This window comes from Oryx dammah, unplaced genomic scaffold (genome assembly GCF_014754425.2).
Source record: "Oryx dammah isolate SB20612 unplaced genomic scaffold, SCBI_Odam_1.1 HiC_scaffold_12, whole genome shotgun sequence".
Taxonomy (NCBI): Eukaryota; Metazoa; Chordata; class Mammalia; order Artiodactyla; family Bovidae; genus Oryx; species Oryx dammah.
Window position 1 is genome coordinate 6,227,542 of NW_024070196.1, and position 25,194 is coordinate 6,252,735.

At 42.2% G+C, this 25,194-nt stretch overlaps 1 protein-coding gene across 2 annotated transcripts in view; it reads right to left on the reverse strand.

Moving 5' to 3' along the window:
• Window positions 1-25,194, reverse strand: part of FHIP1A (FHF complex subunit HOOK interacting protein 1A) — a 297,133-nt gene that overhangs the window by 70,534 nt on the left and 201,405 nt on the right. For both annotated transcript variants that reach the window (XM_040251457.1, XM_040251458.1), the window contains 3 exons: window positions 22,005-22,631; window positions 5,736-5,894; window positions 3,571-3,657 (listed from right to left, as the gene is read on the reverse strand). In XM_040251457.1, the coding sequence (XP_040107391.1) occupies window positions 3,571-3,657; window positions 5,736-5,894; window positions 22,005-22,631 (873 nt within the window). The remainder of the gene's footprint in view (window positions 1-3,570; window positions 3,658-5,735; window positions 5,895-22,004; window positions 22,632-25,194) is intronic.

Consider the following 25,194-nt stretch of genomic DNA (forward strand, 5'->3'; position numbering starts at 1 on the left):
TGGCCAGAGCCCGAGGCATGGGGCTGCTGCAATCTCAGCCTGAAGAGGGCATCTTCCAACAAACTATGAGCAGGCTTCCAGCTGCTAAACATGTCTTCCTGGGATCCTGGATGGCTGACATCCACCAGGAGGGTCGCAGCCTGAGATGAGCTCCCCAGAGGAGACAGGCATGCTGAGATGGCGCTCTAGCAGCACCCCCGGGAAACCCAGCGGCAGGACTCGCGTGGTGAGTAAGACACAGGGTCCACCTGGGACAGTGCTCGCCAAGCACCTGGTTGCCTGAGCTGCTCAGACCTGGGAAAGGCACGGAACACAGGCCCAACCCTCAGAGGCTGAGCCAGAACTCTGTCTGAGTGTCTCCTGTGGAGGTGCGGGTGAGCAGTGGTCTGGATATGGCAGACCTGGGTATGGCATAGGCCCTCTTGGAGCTGCCAGAACTTACACAGGACTGAGGAAACAGACTCTTGGAGGGCACAAAAAAATAACCTTGTGCACACCAGGACCCAGGAGAAAGAAGCAGTGACCCCACAAGAGACTAAGCCAGACAAGTCTATGAGTGTCTCCGGCAGAGACGCGGGTCAGAGGTGGCCTGCTCCAGGGTCGGGGGCACTGAGTGCAGTGTGCCTGCAGGGGAACTTTTGAAGGAGGCTGCCATTATCTTCATTACCTCCACACAGTGAGGCCTCAGGTCAAGCATCAGGGAGTGAACACAGCCCCACCCACCAATAGAAAATTGGACTAAAGATTTACTGAACATGGCCGCTTATTATGAACTTATCATGAACTCCTTATTGCCAAATTCAGACTTAAATTGAAGAAAGTAGGGAAAACCACTAGACCATTCAGGTATGCCCAAATCCTAACAATTAAACAGTGGAAGTGAGAAACACATTGAAGGGACTAGACCTGATAGACAGAGTGCCTGATGAACTATGGATGGAGGTTCACGACATTGTACAGGAGACAGGGATCAAGACCATCCCCAAGAAAAAGAAATGCAAAAAAGCAAAATGGCTGTCTGAGGAGGGCTTACAAACATCTGTGAAAAGAAGAGAAGCAAAAGGCAAAGGACAAAAGGGAAGGTATACCCATTTGAATGCAGAGTTCCAAAGAATAGCAAGGAGAGATAAGAAAGACTTCCTCAGTGATCAGTGCAAAGAAATAGAGGAAAACAATAGAATGGGAAAGACTAGAGATCTCTTCAAGAAAATTAGAGATACCAAGGGAACATTTCATGCAAAGACGGGCTCGATAAAGGACAGAAATGGTATGGACCTAACAGAAGCAGGAGATACTAAGAAGAGATGGTAGGAATACACAGGACAACTATACAAAAGAGATCTTCACGACCCAGAAAATCACAATGGTGTGATCACTAACCTAGAGCCAGACATCCTGGAATGTGAAGTCAAGTGGGACTTAGGAAGCATCACTACGAACAAAGCTAGTGGAGGTGATGGAATCCCAGTTGAGCTATTTCAAATCCTGAAAGATGACGCTGTGAAAGTGCTGCACTCAATATGTCAGCAAATTTGAAAAAGTCAGCAGTGGCCACAGGACTGGAAAAGGTCAGTTTTCATTCCAATCCCAAAGAAAAGCAATGCCAAAGAATGCTCAAACTACCGTACAACTGCACTCATCTCATACATTAGCAAAGTAATGCTCAAAATTCTCCAAGCCAGGCTTCAACAATACATGTACCATGAACTTCCAGATGTTCAAGCTGGATTTAGAAAAGGCAGAGGAACCAGAGATCAAATTGCCAACATCTGCTGGATCATCGAAAAAGCAAGAGAATTCCAGAAAAACATCTACTTCTGCTTTATTGACTATGCCAAAGCCTTTGACTGTGTGGATCACAACAAACTGGAAAATTCTGAAAGAGATGGGAATACCAGCCCACCTGACCTGCCTCTTGAAAAACCTGTATGCAGGTCAGGAAGCAACTAGAACTGGACATGGAACAGCAGACTGGTTCCAAATAGGAAAAGGAGTACATCAAGGCTGTATATTGTCACCCTGCTTATTTAACTTCTATGAAGAGTATGTCATGAGAAATGCTGGGCTGGAGGAAGCACAAGCTGGAATCAAGATTGCCGAGAAAAATATCAATAACCTCAGATATGCAGACACCACCCTTATGGCAGAAAGTGAAGAAGAACTAAAGAGCCTCTTGATGAGGGTGAAAGAGGAGAGTGAAAAAGTTGGCTTAAAGCTCAACATTCAGGAAACAAAGATCATGGCATCCGGTCCCATCACTTCATGGCAAATAGATGGAGAAACAGTGGAAACAGTGAGAGACTTTTCTTTTCTTGGGCTCCAAAATCACTGCAGATGGTGACTGCAGCCATGAAATTAAAAGACACTTGCTCCTTGCAAGAAAAGCTATGACCAACCTAGACAGCATATTAAAAAGCAGAGACATTACTTTGCCAACAAAGGTCCGTCTAGTCAAAGCTATGTTTTTTCCAGTGGTCATGTATGGATGTGAGAGTTGGACCATAAAGAAAGTCAAGTGCTGAAGAATTGATGCTTTTGAACTGTGGTGTTGGAGAAGACTCTTAAGAGTCACCTGGACTGCAAGGAGATCCAACCAGTCTATCCTAAAGGAAATCAACCCTGAATATTCATGGGAAGGACAGATGTTAAAGCTGAGACTCCAATACTTTGGCCACCTGATGTGAAGAACCAACTAATTGGAAAAGACCCTGATGCTGGGAAAGATTGAAAGCAGGAGGAGAAGGGGATGACAGAGGATGAGATGGTTGGATGGCATCACCGACTCAATGGACGTGAGTTTGGGTGGACTCCGGGAGTTGGTGATGGACAGGGAGGCCTGGCATGCTGCAGTCCATGGGGTTGCAAAGAGTCAGACAGAACTGAGCAACTGAACCAAACTGAACATAGCCCCGCCCATCAGAACAAGACCCAGTTTCCCCCTCTGTCAGTCTGTCCCATCAGGAAGCTTCCATAAGCCTCTTATCCTTATCCATCAGAGGGCAGACAGAATGAAAACCGCAATCACAGAAAATTAACCAAACTGACCATATGGACCACAGCCTTGTCTAACTCAATGAAACTATGAGCCATGGCTGCTGCTGCTGCTGAGTCGCTTCAGTCGTGTCCAACTCTGTGGGACCCCATAGACGGCAGCCCACCAGGCTCCCCCGTCCCTGGGATTCTGCAGGCAAGAACACTGGAGTGGGGTGCCATTTCCTTCTCCAGTGCATGAAAGTGAAAAGTGAAAGTGAAGTCACTCAGTCGTGTCTGACTCTTAGCGCCGCTACCTATGAAATCAAGTAGACACAAGAGTCAGTCCAGGTGCCAATGTTCATTTACACCAGCTTACTTGATATTCACAGGGCTCTACTCGACACATCAAATGGATCCTGTCAGACTTAAGCTGTCACCATCATTAAGATCTGTAATTGACACTGATAAGGAACATGGATGAAATGAGAAGAAAATAAAGCTAAGTCACCACCAAGTCAATGATACTGTGTCTTCCTTCCTCGGCTTCTATCTGTTGTACAAGAAACAGACAAGAGATGACATCAGCCAATCACTGACCTTATGGAGAGCTGGAGCCAAGACCGGTACCAAGAATCCGTTGTAAATATAATTAACAAGCTGATTACGAATCAAAGGGTGAGCCACCTAAGAGAGAAACAAACAGTCATGAAAAAGACAATCTTTAGATCTTCTTAAAACCAAACCTGAATTCAAAAAGGAAATCCAAATGTTCGCCATTTATTTCATGGCTAAAGAATATTGATACTTCAAACCACCATGTAATTTTTCCAGATGGTTTATCCCAGTATAAATAAATAGCCTGGACTTCCAAATTTTAAAACCAGTAATTTTAAATTTCTATTTGGAAAAAAAATAAAAAACATATAATAAATAGACTGAATATGTACATGGGCTCATATATTAAAATCAACAAACTGGAATGGATAATTTTTGCTCCATAACTTCATCTATGTCCTATCTCAACTTGCGACTAATTTTTTAAAAATAACTGTCAAAATGGACAGTTAAAACCATTCATTTGGTCAGCAGAAAAAAATTCTCATTTTGAAATGCATTCTCCGATAAAATCATTTATATTGGGGAGGAAGGCATTTAGAAAATCTTTTCATAAAAAAAGATAATGCTAAAAAGCAGAAAACATTATCAGAGGTACAACATTTCCTATATTTAACTTTCAAAATATATTTAGTATGGATAAGCCTTACTGACGTCTTATATAAATACAATCATCCCCAGTATCTGTGGGGAATTGGTTCTGGCATGACCAGCCCCTACTGCCACAAAACCAAAATCTGTGGATGCTTAAGTCTCTTATAAATAAAAATGGCATAGTGTTTTCATATAATCTACATACGTCTTCCCATATACTATAAATCATCTCTAAATTACTTTATAAGGCCTAATATAATACAAATAGTAACTACAATATAAATGCTATGTAAACAGTTGCTGGCATTCAGTAAATTCAAGTTTTGCCCTTTGGAACTTTCTGGATTCTTCTGGAAATACTTTCAGATCTGCTGTTGGTGGAATCCACAGCTGTGAAACCTGCAGGTGCAAAGGTCAACTGTAATCTATTCAGTAGTACCTCCAAACAAAAAATCTTAAAAGTACATGGCTTCAGTCTCAGAATAAGATATAAACTATATCTCTGTTCTCAACCATGCCTGTTAGCTTTCTCTTTCTTTAAAAAAATAAAAAGAGTCAAACAATAAAGTAAAAAGCAATTTCTAGGGAAGTGCGGCTGGATCTTTAAATTACTGATAATCTCACTCTCTGTGTACATTTGGGGAGAAACTAATAGTTCCATCTTTTTTATTTTCACAAACTTCTGCAAGAAAATGTTGATAGACTGTAATATTAAAGGAAAAAAATAACTTAAGATGTAATCCATTTATCTTATACATAAATAAACTCTCCTTTGACTTAGCAATAAAAATGAGACAGGAACTGAAGTAATTTACTTGCATTTTCTTCCAGAAGCTATTTTTTCATTTGGTAGATAAACAAATTATAACTAACATTTTTCCCCTTACAATCATCATAAAGAAATTTTATTTCTTAATAAATCTAGTATTAAGGCAATATTTGTCCTATACAGAAATAAAACATTTTTCAATGAAAACCTACTACACCCTTAAGTATATATATGATCTGATTTTTTATTGAAAACAGTAACAAGAAATTTGAAGGTAAAAATCTAATCAAAAAGCCAAATATACTTGAGTTCAGTGGCTGTTTTTCCCCCGAAGCAGGCCAATTTCAAAGCAAATTTAATTTGTGTTGCTAAGAAGATGCTTAACGTCTTCTAAATTCAATTGAGATAACAATGTCCTTTATGTACTATGCACAATTAAGCAAAATAAAGTGTTTTGCTTTGTAGACTCCCAATAAGACCTTGAAGTAAAAATGGTATAATTTGGAGTACTTAGAAGCCTAAAAATATCTATTTAATGAGTCCGGCATTGAACTTATTTTTGATGGTTAAATGGATAATCAAAACAGAATTAACACTTTTTATAAGGAAGATAAAATCTACTCCCCCAAACCTATAAACCAACATTTTTACTCTTCCAGGACATTCAATAGGCTTAAAGTAAAGCATTAGTGTTCCAGAAACATTGACTGCAATAAGAGAAGGAACTGCTGATGTGATCAGCTGACTCAGCCTATCGCCTGTATCCTGAATGGGCCGCTCTCACCTGAATGACGGCGTTGCAGAACTCCAGCGAGTTCATGAACTGGACGAGCGGCGGGAGAAGGAGCCAGTCGTCCCTCAGCAGGCAGTGCCACCCCTCGCCTTTCTCCTCCAGCTTGGTAGGCAGGGAGGAGTACAGGCCACTGAGCCCCGTCGCAAGCACCTGGGTTCAGAAACAAAAGTGCAATCAGTACTCTCCCTGAGCTCTTCACCTGCAGCCGTGGCTCCCACTCGACGCCTCGACCGCTAGCCCAGACTGCACTTTAGGTAGCGCGGGATTCCCGCATTAGAGGCTGTCGGCCTGGAGGGAACCCGGAAGGTTCCTGGAAGGAGGCGGGAGGAGGAACAGAAGCACCGGGTCCACGGATACTACGGGTTGCTGACCTCTTCCGCGTCGGGCCGAAGCTGGGCTGGGGTGGGGGGAGGGAGGGAGACAGACGCCAGATGAAGGAAACGCGGTTACGGCCCCCACGTGTGTGCAGGAGAGGAGCGACCTCAGCAACAACGTGTTCTATCACACAGCGCTGAGCGCACACCCAACACAGCCCACACCCCTGTCCACCGGGAGCGCCTGGGACTGAGGCGGCCGGGACCGAAGACGTCACAGGAGAACCGCGAGCAGCTGGATGAGAAAGATCCCGGCAGCCGTGTTCAAGGTCATGGCTGACATGCGCACGGGGACCCTTTAAGAAGGCACTTTCATCTCACCTCCACAAAGTCTAGGAGAAACCAGTGGGGGGGTCCTGGGTCAGCTAGATGAGATGAGGACATTTCAAACTGAGCTAAAGAGGTCTAAACGGAAGCATCGGCAGCAGGGAGAAAGGGTGAAGGAAGAGCAGGCTCACAGGCCGGGTGGAGGGGAGGGTGCTCTGCCTGAAGTACCCCCCAGCCCACTCTTAACCCAAAGTCACGAGGTTCGCCTCCTCCCCCTGCTCTGTCCCTGGGTGACACTGACTGCGCTCGGGTTCAGTCCCTGAGGATCAGGGAGAATTCCACACTGTCGCGTTTTCCAGCTTGGTCGTTAAGAAAATGCTGATGCCTTAAACCAAGACAGAAATGTAAAAATTTATGCTGAGTGCCTGCTAGTTTTACCCTGTGGAAAACAGAACCGAGGGAAACAATGGATTTCACGGTACAGGGAAGTGATGCGAGCCAGCACCTTAGGGATGCTGACCCGGAAGATGTGGAAAAGATGGACAGGAAGTGCCCAGAACAGAAACAAGGGCGTGACCTGTGAAAGGTGCTGCTCTAGGTAAACCTAAGGTTACAAGGAGCTCAAACGGGATAGAAGCAGTGAAGAAAACAGCCCCTTCTGAGTTAGGCCCAGAGAAGAAATAGCAAAGTATTCACCAATCCCACAGACTAATAAGAGATGAACAGGCAATTATAGGAGTGTACATAAATGCTCAGAGTGCATCATAGAAAATATGTCACCATGGATAAACGCAGACTTGGAGTGTTAGGAGCATGAAATGTTCTCAGAAGAAGTGATATCCAAGAGCTGCTGAAGAATGAGTAAGAGCCAGAAGAAGTTCTTATTGAGCTTCATTATTTAAAAAAAAGCTCTTATATTGTTGGAAGCAAGAATATTTCAAGCAGAGGATGTAAAAGGCATAAAGGAGCAAAAAAAGACAGTACCTTCCAGGAATAAAGAGAAGTGCAATATTACTGGAGTGTAGACTTAGAAGTGGAAGGAACCTGGCAAGGCATGCCTGAATCAGACCCTGCAGTGTTCTGCAGGACAGACTGCAGAACTGAAAGGACAAACCAGTGGAGAGTCCAGAAGACAGACCTCTGGAGCCATCACATGGAGATGCGACCTCAGTTCAGTTCAGTACAGTTCAGTCACTCAGTCGTGTCGGACTCTTTGCAATCCCTTGGACTGCAGCACACCAGGCCTCCCTGTCCATCACCAACTCCCAGAGCTTGCTCAAATTCATGTCTATTGAAGTGATGATGTCATCCAACCATCTCTTCCTCTGTCATCCCCTTCTCCTCCTGCCTTCAATCTTTCCCAGCATCAGGGTCTTTTCCAATTAGTCAGTTCTTCACATCAGGTATTGGAGTTTCAGCTTCAACATCAGACCTTCCAATGAACACCAGGACTGATCTCCTTTAGGAGGGACTGGTGGATCTCCTTGCAGTCCAAGTGACTCTTGAGAGTCTTCTCCAACACCACAGTTCAAAAGCATCAATTCTTCAGAACTTAACTTTATGGTCCAACTCTCACATCCATACATGACCACTGGAAAAACCATAGCCTTGACTAGACGGACCTTTGTCAGAAAAGTACTGTCTCTGCTTTTTAATATGCTGTCTAGGTTAGTCATAGCTTTTCTTCCAAGGAGCAAGCGTCTTTTACTTTCATGGCTGCAGTCACCATCTGCAGTGATTTTGGAGCCCAAGAAAAGAAAACCTTTCAATGATTCCACTTTTTCCTCATCTATTTGCCATGAAGTGATGGGACCTGATGCCATGATCTTAGTTTTTTGAATGTTGAATTCTAAGCCAACTTTTTCACTCTCCTCTTTCACCCTCATCAAGAGGCTCTTTAGTTCTTCTTCACTTTCTGCCATAAGGCTGGGGTGGTGTCATCTGCATATATGAGGTTATTAATATTTCTCCTGGCAATCTTGATTCCAGCTTGTACTTCATCCAGTATGGCATTTCGCATGATCAACTCTGCATATAAGTTAAATAAGCAATACTTATTTAGCTTACACAATACACACAGCCTTGACATACTCCTTGCCCTATTTGGAACTAGTCTGTTGTTTCATGTCTGGTTCTGACCTGCATACAGATTTCTCAGGAGGCAGGTAAGGTGGTCTGGTATTCCCATCTCTTAAAGAATTTTCCAGTTTGTTGTGATCCACACAGTCAAAGGCTTTGGCATAGTCAATAAAGCAGATGTTTTTCTGGAACTCTCTTGCTTTTTTGATGATCCAACGGATGTTGGCAATGTGATCTCTGGTTCCTCTGCCTTTTCTAAATCCAGTTTGAATACCTGGAAGTTCTTGGTTCACGTACTGTTGAAGCCTGGCTTGGAGAATTTTGAATATTACTCTGCTAGCATGTGAGATGAGTGCAACTGTCCGGTAGCTTGAGCATTCTTTGGCATTGCCTTTCTTTGGGATTGGAATGAAAACTGACCTTTTCCAGTCCTGTGGCCACTGCTGAGTTTTCCAAATTTGCTGGCATATTGAGGGCAGCACTTTCACAACATCATCTTTCAGGATTTGAAATAGCTCAACTGGAATTCCATCATCTCCACTAGCTTTGTTCGTAGCAATGCTTCCCAAGGCCCACTTGACTTCACATTCCAGGATGTCTGGCTCTAGGTGAGTGATCACACCATCATGATTATCTGGGTTGTGAAGATCTTTTTTGTATAGTTTTTCCGCGTATTCTTGCCACCTCTTCTTAATATCTTCTGCTTCTGTTAGGTCCATACCATTTCTGTCCTTTATTGAGCCCATCTTTGCATGAAATGTTCCCTTGGTATCTCTAATTTTCTTGAAGAGATCTCTAGTCTTTCCCATTCTATTGTTTTCCTCTATTTCTTTGCACTGATTACTAAGGAAGGCTTTCTTATCTCTCCTTGCTGTTCTTTGGAACTCTGCATTCAAATGGGTATATCTTTCCTTTTGTCCTTTGCCTTTTGCTTCTCTTCTATTCTCAGCCATTTGTAAGGCCTCATCAGATAACCATTTCGCCTTTTTGCATTTCTTTTTCTAGGGGATGGTCTTGATCACTGCTTCGTGTACAATGTCACAAACCCTTGTCCATAGTTCTTCAGGCACTCTATCAGATCTAATCCCTTGAATCTATTTGTCACTTCCACTGTATAATCATAAGAGAGTAGACAGAATGAAAAACACAACCACAGAAAACTAATCAAACTGATCACATGGACCACAGCGTTGTCTAACTCAGTGAAATTATGAGCCATGCATGTAGGGCACGGTGGAGAATTCTGACAAAACGTGATCCTCTGGAGAAGGGAATGGCAAACCACTTCAGTTTTCTTGCCTTGAGAAGCCCATGAACGGTATGAAAAGACAAAAAGATGAGACCTCAGGCTTTATACAGACCAGAGAGAGAAGGGAAGGGAGGTTCAGATGATGAGCTAGGACAATCCATAGTGCCTGCCATCAGCCATGGAAAGCCAGGAGGTGCGGCTCCAGGTATGCCGTACTTTGAAGAAGTATCTACCGTCGTCTCTCCCTTTCCCCTGGCTTGCTCCCACAGCGCCCCCTGCAGCCCTCTGTACAGCAACTGCCTTCCTTGCATTTGTTAGTTTAAGGTCTGTCTTCTCCATCTCACCCCGCCTGACCAGTTCACTCCCGTCCACACTGCAGACTGAGGTGATCTGTCTGGTCAGACCCTAGCAGTACTTTCCCTGAGTAATACATCCGTCAATAAGGGCACCTGGAGGTCGTGGTGCAGAGAAACCGGATGACTGACGCTACGGGAGGGAGTGGGTGCAGGGCTGGGAGGGGGCGGGGCGGGGAATAGTAGCCACGGCTGCGTGTGTGAGGGCAGCAAGGGAAAGAGATGAACCGTTTTAACACTGGAAAAATCAAAAGATCATATACATTTCTCTGCTGTTTCCTAGTGACCTTTATTCACTCATTCATTGAGTCTCTTATTTAAAAAAAAAAAAGTCGCTGAGCACCCTCAGGACAGGCACGATGTTAAGTACAGGATATATAGCAGTCAACAAGACAGAGTGTTATCTCTTTTTCAAAATCAGGGCATCTGCAGTCCCAAGAAAGAATGTCCCCTATTTAAAGCATTTAACTCCTTGTCAGCAAACCCAAACAAATCACTTTAATTCCTCTTTTGAATGTGACCCCAGTGAGCTCCTTGTTATAAATCAGAAACCCCTGGAAACAGAGAACAGAGACCAAAAATTCTCCTTGAAGGGAAATCTAATCTTGATGCCACATTTTTAAAATCAATTACATTTGCTAACTCATGCTAAATTAACCGCAGAACAAAGGCTTTAATTCTGCATATTCCCGATTCCTTAACCACTTTGAGCCTTTGAAGATGAATTCATAAAGACAGGCTTAATTTGTCTGACTAAGAAGCTGGGAATAACTATTCAGTATATCAATATAATTAGAGCAACATTAATTTTCAAATTACATACATCAGTGACAGTAATTAAAACTAACACATACCTAATGTTCACTTTTTTTAAAGACTGTCCTGCAAAGGGCATGGCTGAGACAGGAACTCAGCCCGCCTGCCCAGGAGGACAGTGTGGTGTGTCCCCTGGACACGGACACCTGCGGTGAACCGACCTGCAACTGTCTCCAGCACGGCAAAGAAACAGGAGGAAGAGTGTGCAGGATGAAGAGGACTACGGCCTTAAGAGCAAGACTGCAAATCCTTTCTGCTAAACACTTATCCTCTCCAAGACTTTGCTCAGATTTTAGATTCCTTCATCCAGCCCACATGCATTTCTAGAACACCAACAACAGGGCAGGCACCGTGTCAGGACTGGGGAACAAGCACTGAACAAGTCTGACCAGGTGCGATGGAGGAGACAGCTGATCAACCATAAATGCAAGAAAGACTGTTACCACTGGTGACTACTTCCTGCTGACCTTTATTCACTCCCTCATTCAAAAAACAATGCAGGGAATATTATGGCAACAGGAAGAAGAGAAAGGAGAGGCAACAACAGGTTTGCAGATAATTTTTCCAAGAGTTTGATGGTACAATCTAAGACAATTTTAACTTCAAAATTCAAAATATATATTGACATTCAACAGTTAATATTTTTAAACGCTCATCCATTCTTTCAGCCTTTTATTAATCCTGACCACCAAAAAGTAACTGTCAAACATTATACTTATCCCCAACATATGAACACCACCACCCCTCCCCGCCCCCCGTTTTTTTTTGGCTATGCCGTGTGGTATGCACGGTCTTAGCTCCCTGACCAGGGATCAAACCCAATCCCCTGCACTGGATCACCAGGGAAGTCCTATAACCCAATAGTTTTAATTTATCTTTTCTCAAGTCTTAAAAAAAACGAACGACCACATAAAACCATAAAGATGACCAACAATTAGAAAAGCAAACTACCTCCCTGACAGCAGTACAGTGTTGCATGGTAACTGCTGAGACCCCGGGTTTCGGTATCAGACTACTGTGGCTCTGACCTTGCCACTTACAGGCAGTTATCAAAGCCCTCCAAAGTTCAGTCTCTCCACTGAGTTGTTGCAACAATTAAATCATGCATGTAAAGAAGTGGACATCATGGTTTATACACAGCAATGTTTCCAATGGAGGGGAAAAAAAGACGAGCACAGAGCAGTGAGCCATCAGGAAAGGTTCCCCTTTAACTTTAAACATCTAATAGTACCCAGCTAATTTCAGCAAAAGCAGAGAAGACTGTCGGCAGATGGCTTTAGTCTGAAGCTAGCAGCAAGATGCCTGGTGGGGACCATTTGCGACAACATGCCAAAATAAAAAGCCTCATAAATTTTAGATATGGGACAAATAACTTCCTACCTGCGGCTGTGTACCTAAAGGTTGCTTACTTCAATGTGCATTTCTGAATTTATGTATAGGCTGTTTCCTGTTTCTGCCAACACATGACAAGTGCCAAGGGCTTCATCATCAATACTTGGTTTTTAAAAATCACAAGAGGCAAGGGTCATAGGGTCCCCAACCATTCGTGGGCACTAAATTCTTCCCTAGAGTATCCTTATTATCTTTCTTTTCTTGGGAAAACGCATCCTAAGACAAAAGGCAGAACCAGCAAGCTCTTCCTATAAACCACAGAACAAAAGTTTCCAAAAGTGGTCCAGTTTCCTTAAAGAGCCATTACTCTTCCCAAAGCCTGATGCTAACACACTTTGACAATCATACTAATTAGAAAAAGCTTTTTGTCAATTGTGGTCCTTAGCCAGATGGTTAATAGAGTATGCTTTTATCTTCAACATAAAGAGGTCTTTTTTTTTTTTAATTATGTTGTCAGATGTAATTATAGAAAACTGGGAACAAATGAGATTATGGGATCTATCCTAAGAGGCAACTTAACACAACAAAGCTCTGTGTTCCATTCTAGCAAATAAGGTCAGCTGGAGATGCTTTTCCTCCAATTTTAATGAACTGTATACAGTGTTTTAAAACATGTTTTTATAAAAGCAACAACTACTCAGTGAAATCTACCTATAACTTAGTAAGTGGAAATTTACACACTAAAAATATGCTCCATTCTAGTCCTAACATGCTTAAATTTTTTAAATATTACATATTACAAACACATAAAACAAAACAGAAAATCATCCCCAAGATTTAACAGATTTTGTTTTGCCATGATTTCTTCAGAGTGCTCTTTATTTTTCAAAAAACAAAACATTACAAGTAGAGCTAAACCCTATTCCAATCTCATTATCATCTCTCCTCTTTCCTTTGCACCCAAAAGTAACCACAGTCCTGAGCTTAATGTATATTATTTCTGTGTTTCTGTACTTCTACTGTATTCACATGTATCAAAAAAAGAGTACACACTAAGATGCTGTCTTAAAAGTTTACATAAATTGTATGTAAATGTTAACATACTATATGGAACTTTTTGCTACTTACTTTTTTATGTTTTTAGATTTTATGCTTTTTGTCTTTAGGTTCATTGGTGCTCACACATGTAGGTGCAGCTACATGCTAATAAATGTGAAGTGTAATTCATTTTTTTTTATTGAAATACAGTTGACTTGCCTTCTGCAGGGGCTCAGCGGTAAAAGAATCTGCCTGCAATCCAGGAGCCACGGGAGACGCAGGCACAATCTCTGGTCGGGAAGATGCCCTCGAGGAGGGCATGGCAACTCACTCCAGTATTCCTGCCTGGAGAATTCCAAGGACAGAGGAGCCTGGCAGGCTACAGTCCACAGGGTTGCAAAGAGTCGGACACAACTGAAGTGACTTGGCACACATGCACAGTTGACTTATTATTAGTTTCAACATAACTCAACATAGTAACTTGATATTTTTATACATTAGACTCCATTCAAAACTGTTATAAAATACTGACTATATTTCCTATGCTGTGCATAACACCCGTGTGACTTATTTTACACCGAGTAGTCTGCACCTTTCGCCCTGCTTTGCCCTGGTCCTAGCCCCTCTCCCCTCTGATGAACACTAGCTTGTTCTCTACATCTGTGAGTCTGTTTCTCGTTCGTCATATTTAGGTTCCACACACAAGTGACGACTACATACAGTAGGTGTCTGTCTCTTATTTATTTCCTAACCCTAATACCACCCAGGTCCCTCCGTGCTATTTCAAATGGCAAAATTTCACTTCTTTTTTATACAAGGAAAATAAAACACTAATTCAAAAAGATACATACACCCAGTGTTCACTGCAGCATTATTTATAATAGCAAAGCTACGGAAGCAGCCTAAGTGTCCTTCAAGAGCTGAACAGGTAAAAAAGATGTGGTAGATAGATAGATACAGATGCAGCGGAATAATGCTCAGTGATTCATTCATTCTGAATGCTGAGGAGTATTCCATCGACATCGTATGTACCATTTTATTTATCTTTTTCTTATTTCTCTTTCTCTCTTCTCCAAATCATATTCCACAGAATACCTCTGTGCATGTACCCTTGTAAACATATGCCAGGCTTCCCTAGGGGAGATATCTAGAAGTGACGGTGCAGGGCTACATGGCACGCAAACACTCAATTTCATTGAAAGTGAAAGTCACTCAGTCATGTCTGATTCTTTGTGACCCCACGGACTATACAGTCCATGGAATTCTCTAGGCCAGAATACTGGAGTGGGTAGCCTTTCCCTTCTCCAGAGGATCTTCCCAACCCAGGAATCGAACCCAGGTCTCCTGCATTGAAGGCAGACTCTTTACCAGCTGAGCTCTCAGAGCAACACTGCCATACTGCTTTCTTGAGTTACTGTACCAACGTGGTGTTACTGGATGTCTAGCGGTTAGCCACTCTGATGCCGTTTCCTACTGTCTCACTGTAAGTTCATTTGTATTTACTTGATGCTAAGGAAGATGAGCATATTTTCATACGTATCAGGTTGGGGGTCTTCTGGGAATTGTTGGTTCATATCCTTCACACATGTTTCATTGCTTTCTTACTAATGTGTAGTGTTACAAATATTTTTATATATTTTGGGTACCTACCACTTGTAAATACGTGTGTAACAAGTGGGCTTCCCAGGTGGCACCAGTGGGAAAGGACCCACCTGCCAATGCAGGAGACGCAAGAGATGCAGGTTTGATCTTTGGGTGTTGTTTTTGTTCTCAATCTTTTCTTTATGATTACTGCTTTATAGAAAGTCTTACTATTTTATCATTTAGGTACAAGATAGGGGTTAAGCATATGGATCACTGAGTCAGACTGTGCCAGTTCAAATCCTAACCGGCTCTCTTACTAGCCACGTGGCCTTGTATGAATTTACATCAGGTCACTGTACCTGGATTTCTTCATCTATAAAAGGAGAATAACACTAGTTCCAATAGTTGTGAGAATTCAATCAATTAACACATATAAAGCACTAAGAATAGTGGCTGGCATATAGTTAGCTCTCAACAAATATATTACTGTTATCATTATTCGTATAATTATTTCAGCTATTCCCACGTAGCACAAGTGGTAAAGAACCCGCCTGCCAGTGCAGGAGACATAAGAGACTTGGGTTCAATCCCTGGGTCAGGAAGACCCCCTGGAGGAGGGAATGGACACCCACTCCACTATTCTTGCCTGGAGAAAACCAGGGTCAGAGGAGCCTGGTGGGCTACTATCCACTGGGTCATGACTGAAGCAACTTCGCATGTGTGCATATGATATTTAGCATCAATTTGCCATGTTCCTTTGAAAACTCTCCTGGGATTTTAAGTCATGTTAACATCTCACCAAGTATACCTTACAATTTACAAAGGGGAAGTTTTATCTTTACAACACAGGGATCGAAGGATCACCGCCTTAAACAACCGAGTGATCACCTCTGGTCTCACGAACAGTGGTGCAATCTAACATGTGCTTCTTGTCGTGTACGGCATCACCTGTGAAGTATTCTTACAAAATGTACTTAACCTGAATTTAACCAGGCCTTTAGACCCAACTCCCGATTTTCAGGAAATACCAGTGATAGGGACCAGTCAAACTACACAAAGAGACAAACCTGGAACGTGGGGTGTTCTAAAGATAATGGCTGAGCTCGTACAAAGTCACCACCACGAGGATAAAAGCAGCAACCTGTTGAGAATTAACAGAGACTAGAGATACACAACAGTCAGAAATGCAACTTGTACTGGACTCTGGTTTGGGGTGGGGTGGGGGGGCGGAAATCTATAAAAGTAATTTGCAGCATAACTGGGAAACTGGTTATTAGATCACATTATAGAACTACTGTACAATTTTCTTAGGTATAATAACAGTATTGTGATTGCGTAGGAGCATGTCCTTATTTGTAGGAGGTACATATTAAAATAATTGATATCTATAATTTAATTTCAAATGGAACAGCAAAAACAAATATACAAATATATTTCATATACAAATAAAGTATACCAAAGTATGACACATATTAACAACTTTGAATTTAAGCAATATATATATGGTGTTCCTTTTAGTATGCTTTCAAATCTCTATATTTGTTCCATTTCTGTATTTTGCTTTTGTCCACAATAAAAAGTTGTAAAACAAATTGTGTTAACTTCACAGACTGATTTGCAGAAAACCATTATCTACACAATATCTACAAACTGCAGGGCTTTCCATCTATTTCTATTTTATGCCCTTCAATAAAGTTCCTTAATTTTCCTTATAAAAGGGTACATTTTACATATTTGTTAGATTTCTTCAAGATACTTTAGAATTGTGATGCTTTTGAAAAGAGTACTTTTTGAAATTGCCCTTTAGATACTGACCGAGTGAACTGCCCAAATACTGTGATTTGTTTCAATACCTGCACTCCTCCTTGGACAGCAGAACTACCCAAAACAATTCAAGTGAGCCAAACCCCAAACCTCTGCACAGCCCCCTTGTGAAAAAATCCATCGTTTAGGGAGCCTCTGCCTTCACATCCCTGCTCAGGTCCAGCGCCTCTCTCTATTCTCATTCCTATCACTCTTGTTTCTAGACCCTAATGTGTGCCCCTGCTTCCTCAACAACTCCCAAACTTACATGGTCAGATTAAACTACAAGAGTCCTGATTATTTATGCTGCGTTCTTCATCAAACTTCTCCAAGATCTCTCCAAACTGAACGAATATGGTAATTGTGGGAAGCAGACTAACCCCCACAAAGCTGTCTACACCCTAATTCCGGAATCCATGAACAAATTAGGTTCCATGGCAAAGGAAAATTAAGGATGCAGATGGAATTAGGGGTGCTAACTAGCTAATCTTTAAGCAGGGATGATCTTAAAAATCTTTAAATTCTGGATGATCCAGGTAAACATAACATAATTACAAGGGTTCTTGTGGAAGTGGAAGAGGGAGGCAGAGGAGCAGAGTCAGAGGGAGCCATGACTCCAAAAGGACGGTGAGAGAGATGTAATACTGTCGGCTGTGGAGAGGGAAGAGCGAGCCATGGGGTGAGGGGTGTGGGTGGCCTCTGGAAGCTGGAGAAGGGAGGAAAAGGACTCACCGTGAGAGTCTCCAAAAAGGAGCAAGCCCTGTCAACATCCTAAGTTTAGCCCAGTAAGACCTGTTGGACTTCTAACCTATAGTAAGACGATACTACTGTAAGATAATCATCAGTTCAGTTCAGTTCAGTTGCTCAGTCGTGTCCGACTCTTTGTGACCCCATGAATCGCAGCATGCCAGGCCTCCCTGTCCATCACCAACTCCCGGAGTTCACTCAGACTCATGTCCATCGAGTCAGTGATGCCATCCAGCCATCTCATCCTCTGTTGTCCCCTTCTCCTCCTGCCCCCAATCCCTCCCAGCACCAAAGTCTTTTCCAATGAGTCAACTCTTCGCATGAGGTGGCCAAAGGACTGGAGTTTCAGCTTTAGCGTCATTTCCTTCCAAAGAAATCCCAGGGCTTATCTCCTTCAGAATGGACTGGTTGGATCTCCTTGCAGTCCAAGGGACTCTCAAGAGTCTTCTCCAACACCACAGGTCAAAAGCATCAATTCTTCGGCACTCAGCCTTCTTCACAGTCCAACTCTCACATCCATACATGACCACAGGAAAAACCATAGCCTTGACTAGACAGATCTTAGTTGGCAAAGTAATGTCTCTGCTTTTGAAAATGCTGTCTAGGTTGGTCATAATTTTTCTTCCAAGGAGTAAGCGTCTTTTAATTTCATGGTTGCAGTCACCATCTGCAGTGATTTGGGAGTGTTGTTTAAAGCCATAGTTTTGGTAATTTGTTACAGCAGCAATAGAAAACTAATACAGCTACTAGGAAGCTGCTATATATAGCACAAGAAGCTCAGCTCAGTGCTCTGTGATGACCTAGAGGGGTGGGATGAGGGTGGCGGTCCAAGGGAGGCTCAAGAGGGAGGGGATATGTGTACACATATAGCTGACTCACTTCCTTGAACAGCAGAAACTAACACAACGTTGTGACGCAATTATACTCTAATCAATTAGCTTTTGTTGTTGTTGTTGTTGTTTAAAGAAAACTAATAATAGATACTCAGGTTCAGGGTGAGAAGTTACCCTTTTGCCTAAAGATGTTCTTTTAAAAGAATTTATACTCTAGATTATAATTCTGTTGAAGAAAATACGGAAAGGAGATTTAAAATGCTGGCACAGATGAATGGAATCAGTTCTTTATTTCCCATCTGACTCTCAACCTTTGGGGGAAATGGCAACCCACTCCACTATTCTTGCCTAGAAAATCTCATGGACAGAGGAGCCTGGCGGGCTACAGTCCATGGGTCCACAAAGAGTTGGACATGACTGAGTGACTGAGCTATACACACGCTTTCTGCAATTTCTGATTCTGTTGGTCAGAAGCCAGAAGAGAAGAGACATATGGTGTCTGAACTTAAACGCTTTTTCTCAAAATTTTTACTCATTTGTTCCTCCTAAAACAAATATTCACCAGACACTTCGGTGACCTCAATTTGTTTGGTTTATTAATAAAGACAGGAATTTAGTATTATAAAGAAGATTACTACTCTTGAACCTCAAAGCCAAATACAGCATGTCAATCACTAGCATGGCTATTAGGACCTGGGGCAAGGCAATTCTTTCCTGTATGCGACCATTCCACAAACTACTGGACATTAAGCATCCCTGGCCCCTGCACACTAAATGCCAGATGACCTCCCTTCCAGGCCCCGCATGTTGCCCAACGACCAAACACACCGCACATACATTTCTAAATACCCTCGCTTTGGGTCAAGAACCACCCACATCGTGTTCATTAACAATGAATCTAATCTACTTAAGGCAATTTGCCTGGACTGTTCCTATCAAGCTCACTAATGGTCTTACACACTATTCTGGCAAAATCAGTCATGTTCAAGGCATTACAGTTTATAAAGAAGCACAATGAGATGATCAGTAAAAAGAACACATAATGGAAATAAACTGGAGATGTTCACTGGGTTAGGAAAATAAAAACAGCCATTGCTCAACATTTTACGAAACAGGAGATTTGCTGCTCACTCTCTAAGTCGTGTTCTACTCTTTGTGACCCCCATGGACTGCAGCACACCAGGCTTACCTATCCTTCACTATCTCCCAGAGTTTACCCGAACTCATGTCCTTGAATCAGTAATGGCATCCAACCATCTCATCCTCTGTTGCCCCCTTCTCCTCTTGTCCTCAATCTTTCCCACCATCAGGGTCTTTTCCAATGAGTCGGCTCTTCACATCAGGTGGCCAAAGTACTGGAGCTTCAGCTTCAGCATCAGTCCTTCCAATGAATATTCAGAACTGATTTCCTTTAGGGTTGACTGGTTGGATCTCCTTGCTATCCTAGGGACTCTCAAGAGTCTTCTCCAACACCACAGTTCAAAAGCATCAATTCTTTGGCACTCAGCCTTCTTTATGGTCCAACTCTCACATCTGTACGTGACTACTGGAAAAACCACAGCTTTGACAATATGGACCTTCAACAAAGTGACGTTTCTGCTTTTTAATATGCTGTCTAGGTTGATCATAGCTTTTCTTCCAAGGAACAAGTGTCTTTTAATTTCATGGCTGTGGTCATCATCTGCAGGGATTTCGGAGCCCAAGAAGAGAAAATCTGCCACTGTTTCCATTGTTTCCCCATCTATTTGCCAGGAAATAATGGAACCAGATACCGTGATCTTAGTTTTTTTTGAATGTTGAGTTTTAAGCCAGCTTTTTCACTCTCCTCTTTCACTTTCTGCCATAAGGGTGGTGTCATCTGCATACCTGAGGTTGTTGATATATCTCCCGGAAATCTTGATTCCAGCCTGCGATTCATCCAGCCTGGTATTTCACATAATGTACCCTGCATATAAGTTAAATAAGCATTGTGACAATATATAGCCTTGACGTACTCCCTTCTCAATTTTGAACCAGTCCATTGTTCCATGTCTGGTTCTAACTGTTGCTTCTTGACCTGCACACAGGTTTTGTAGGAGGCAAGTAAGGTTGTCTGCTATTTCCATCTCTTTAAGAATTTTCCATAGTTTGTTGTGATCCACAAAGTCAAAGGCTTTAGCACAGTCAATGAAGCAGAAGTAGATGTTTTTTCTGGAATTCCTTTGCTTTTTCAATGAGCCAATGGATTTTGGCCACTCAATCTCTGGTTCCACTGCCTTTTCTAAATCCAGCTTGTACATCTGGAAGTTCTCCGTTCGCATTCTGCTGAAGCCTAGCTTGAAGGATTTTGAGCGTAACCTTACTAACATGTGAAATAAGTGCAACTGTATGGTAGTTTGAACATTCTTTGAAATTGCCCTTCTTTGGAACTGGAATGAAAACTGAATTTTTCCAGGCCTGTGACCATTGTTGAGTTTTCCAAATTTGCTGGCATATTGAGTGCAGCACTTTCACAGCATCATCTTGTAGGATTTGAAATAGCTTAGCTGGAATTTCATCACCTCCACTAGCTTTGTTCACAGCGATGCTTCCGAAGGCCCACTTGACTTCACATTCCAGGATGTCCAGCTCTAGGTAAGTGACCACATCATTGTGGTTATCCAGGTCATTAAGATCTTTCTCATACAGTTCTTCTGTGTATTCTTGCCACCTCTTCTTAATATCTTTTGCTTCTGTTAGGTCCATACCATTTCTGTCCTTTATTGAGCCCATCTTTGCAAGAAATGTTCCCTAGATACCTCTGATTTTCTTGAAGAGATCTCTAGTCTTTCCCATTCTGTTGTTTTCCTCTATTTCTTTGCATTGTTTACTTAAGAAGGCTTTTGTATTTCTCCTTGCTATTCTATGGAAATCTACAAACCTATAAATCTGTTTAAATACCCCTTCCCAAGGTGACCCTAAACAGCAGAAAGCAATCAGAGGCGTACAGCTTTGCGAGAGCCTGAGACAGTCCCTATTATTTTCCAGGCCTATGACTGGGCCTGACTCCTCAGGCATCCACATGAGGCCTTACTCTCTATTGCTCAGCAACCTACGCTTAAGAAACAATACAGAGTAGAGGATTTCTTGCTACTTCAAACTGTAAATATGTATTTTCTCCTTTTAAAATAGAATCAGTGCTTTGGATTTACAATTTTGGTCATTATCTTGCTGGGAAACAAATTAATTTGTGAAGCCCGCTGTGAAGGGTCTGACCATATGCCATGACTCACTGACTCAAAACTAACCTGAAAAGCTAAGAATACAAGATGAGCAGGTTTTACCAATTGCTCAGGAGATGCTCTTAGAAAAAAACAAAACAGCTTCTAACCCAACAGAAATGAACCAAGAAACAGTAACACATATAATTTCCTCTATCAGCTTATTTCAAGCTGACATTGCTCAGCCATAGAGCATCTCAACTTAAATTCCTCTCCTCCCTCCAAAATATTTCCTCTAAACATCCTTCCATAGAAGGTCTCAAGAACAGTTTGCTGGAAAAAAAAAGGGGGGGGGGAATATCCATTAAGCCTCTGTACTTCCAATGCAAGGGTTTGATCCCTGGTTGGAGAACTATGATCCCACATGCCACAGAGCACAGCCAAAAATGAACAAATAAAATAACAACAACAACAAAAAAAAGAAACAAGATTTTCAGCACAAAAGAGATGCAAATAACAATCTAAAGAAGCTTAAAAAAAAGTATTTATCATCAGCCCAAGAGAGGAGAAGAGAAGGAGGAAGGTGGGCCAACAGGAAGGACTTACGGGACAAAAGTAGGTGTTCTCCACGATGTGATGAGCCACCACGGTGTTCTCGGCAGAGAGAGACATGATGAAGAGCAAGGCGTCCCGGGCCTGCTGGCCCACGGTCCCCTCCCGGTGAATGAAGGGGATCAGAAGGGAGAAGATGAGGAAGTTTGCAGCCCCTTGGTCCTCACTAGTGTGGAAGAAGAGTTCCAGGATGGATGGATCTTTGGCAAGAATGGAACAGAGCTGATTGAGCAGGACCACCAGCTTCCCCTCCACGGTGGGGGTGGTTGTTCCCGAACAAGAGCTCAGCAACATCATCAGGGGCTTCAGAATGGGCTTGTGGTGCAGCAGAGGCTGGTGGGACTGGGTGATCAGCATCTCATACATCTTGAGCTGCTCCATTTTCGTCTCATCGGTAAACTCCCGCCTCAAGCTCCAAAGGAAGAGTTTCTCCATGATGTTCTCAGAGACCACAAATTCCAGGATTGGCCCCATGGCAGCATCCCTGGCTTGCTCCTCAATCAGCAAAAAGAGCATGTGCTCTACATAGTTCTGGACAGCGCTGGCCTCATCTGGAGGGATGGACCCGTACTTTGCCTGGGTGTTCTTCAAGGGGTCATGCTTCTCTAAGATTTTCACAACCTGTAACCAAATCAAGTATGTGTTATCCATCTGATGTTTATCATAGCTTACAAAAACATACCACTGCTGATTGTACCATATCTTCATGGAAAATGCAAGAGCCATGACCCCTAACAAAATATATGTGAGCAACTGCTATATTCAAAAGGGATAACCAACAAGGACCTACTGTATAGCATGTGGAACTCTGCTCAGTGTCATGCGGCAGCCTGGAGGGGAGGGAGGTTTAGGGGAGAATGGATACATGTGTATGTACCACTGAGTCCCTTTACTGTTCACCTGAAACTACAACATTATTAATCGGCTGCATCCCAATACAAAATAAAAAGTTTAAAGTTTGGGGAAAAAAGATATGTGAGCCTTCTGCATCTCCCTCTCATGAGAATAAAATGAAGGGGTTAAAAACTACAGAAGGAAGATGTTTGAAGTTGTTCGTTTATCATAGTTACACATGTTGGCAACCTAAATGTCAAAGAAAGTAATATGGTTGTGTAAATTAAGCTACATACATTCCTAGGCCTATTATTATGAAGACTATTGAACAAAATTTTTAAAAAAATTGTTAAGTGATATGTTAAATGAAAAAATAAGTTAATTGTATACAATTAGACTCATCATGATCAACTACGTCAAAAACATGAAAGTTAAAAAAGACTAAAAATAATACATAAAAATAGTAATAGCTGTTGTGTTCAAAGTAATGACAAGTTCTGATTTTTTCTTAAGCTGTCAAGAACATCATAGGGCCTTTAAATTTTAAAATACATTAAATAAGCAGGACTACTGTTGTTCTCCTACAAATAGCATTGATTTGAAGCTTTCAGCAGCAGAATGCAGCTCCTCACATGTCCCCGACAGAACAGCAGCCCTCCCTGCCCTCCTTGATTGGCACCGTCTTCAGCAAAGCAGGTGTCAGCAGAAGAAGGAGAGGAAACTGATGACCCTGAGACACGTACCTAGAAGAATCCCCTAACATATGGCATATGTTGAAATTTTAAGCATGAAGAGTTTGAATTGTGTATTTTTTTAAGCCAGAAAAAATTTTTTGAGATAATCAATTACAAAATAAATCCCTAAAGCACAGGGCTTTTGTTTGGGGTAGTGAAAAAGTTTTGAAAATAATAGTGATGGGTGCACAACACTGTGAATGTAGTTAACGCTACCGACTAAAAATGATAAAGATGGCAGAGTTTGTTTTATATATTTACATGTACCGAAAAAAATTATTGAAAATTAAAAAATAAACAATCTCATGTGACAGTCTAGGTATATGGCCTTTCAACACTTACCACCTCTCTCTACCCATCAATACTTAACTTCTATTTTGATACCTGAAAATTAAAACAATTTTATATCTCAGTTTCCATTAAACGTTATGACTTGGAATTTCTGAGATAAATATCCATTCAACCCACTTCCTTTAAAATGTATACACGTTAATTCTCAAGCATTTTACCAATGACTTTAAGTTGTTCCTTTTTGCCTTTCTGAACCACACGCTCTGTGGAATATGTTTCACTTCGGTCTTACCCTCCTGGCCCAGTTCTAGGACATGCCGTTACGTGTTCTGGTATTTAGGTTATAGAATTTCTGCAAGTCACTGCGGAAACTGGCAGAAGCACAAGGCTATGTCAGCAGGCGTGAGCAATGAGGGAAATTTATTTCTCAGGGAAAAGTCTAAGATTTTCCCCTTTCTGAAGCAGAGAAAAAGAACATTTATAGACTAGGCTAGTTATCCTTGTGGATGAATAAATTTCTACAGAATCTGTAATCTCCATCGGCTTCCATTATAAAATTAAAAATACTGCCAGGGTGATGCCGAAAACATCGCCCCCAACACCCTTGAGTTGACAGTTTCAATGAAGAAGGCTGTGGTTAGCAGTTACCTGGGACAGGCACAGCTCAGGGACTTGTGGCCTAGGCCTTCCCAATGGCCATCCCCTCTTCTTGGCTGCATGGACTGCAGAGTGCCCCTCTCCCCCAGCCCCCACGAAGCCCTCCAGGACTCCTCACAAGCCTGAGGACCTCACTGTGAGAAACACTGGGGTCTGTTATCCCCCCTTTGGTTCTGGCCTTGACGGTCTCACAGTGTGGGATCGCAGTACCACACTCGTCCAAAAGGGGGCACCACCTCGATACAGGATGCTCTCCAGCCCCAAAGCCCCCTTCAAGGCTCCACATTCTAAAGAGCAAATTAGCTCCACACTTAAATTAATTCGATAATTTCAAAGTTCACATATTGAGTTTACTTATGAGAGCTATCTATACAGCAAGGCCTCGGGGTAGAAATGTAATTATACTTCTCATGTGTGCTTAGACCGTCTAAACTATCTCAAACTGGCACTGTGCATTATACATTGATAGTGGCGCTGCAAATGAGTGCCATCTTTCTAGAAAACAATCTGGCAACATGTAACAGAAGCTATAAAGTTGTTCCTGCCCTTTCACTTGTTAATCTCACTTTGGGGAAAATGCCTCAAGGAAACAACACAAATATAATTTGTTTTAAAATGTTTACCCAAGCTATATTTTCAATCATGAAAAATAAAAATATTATTGACCC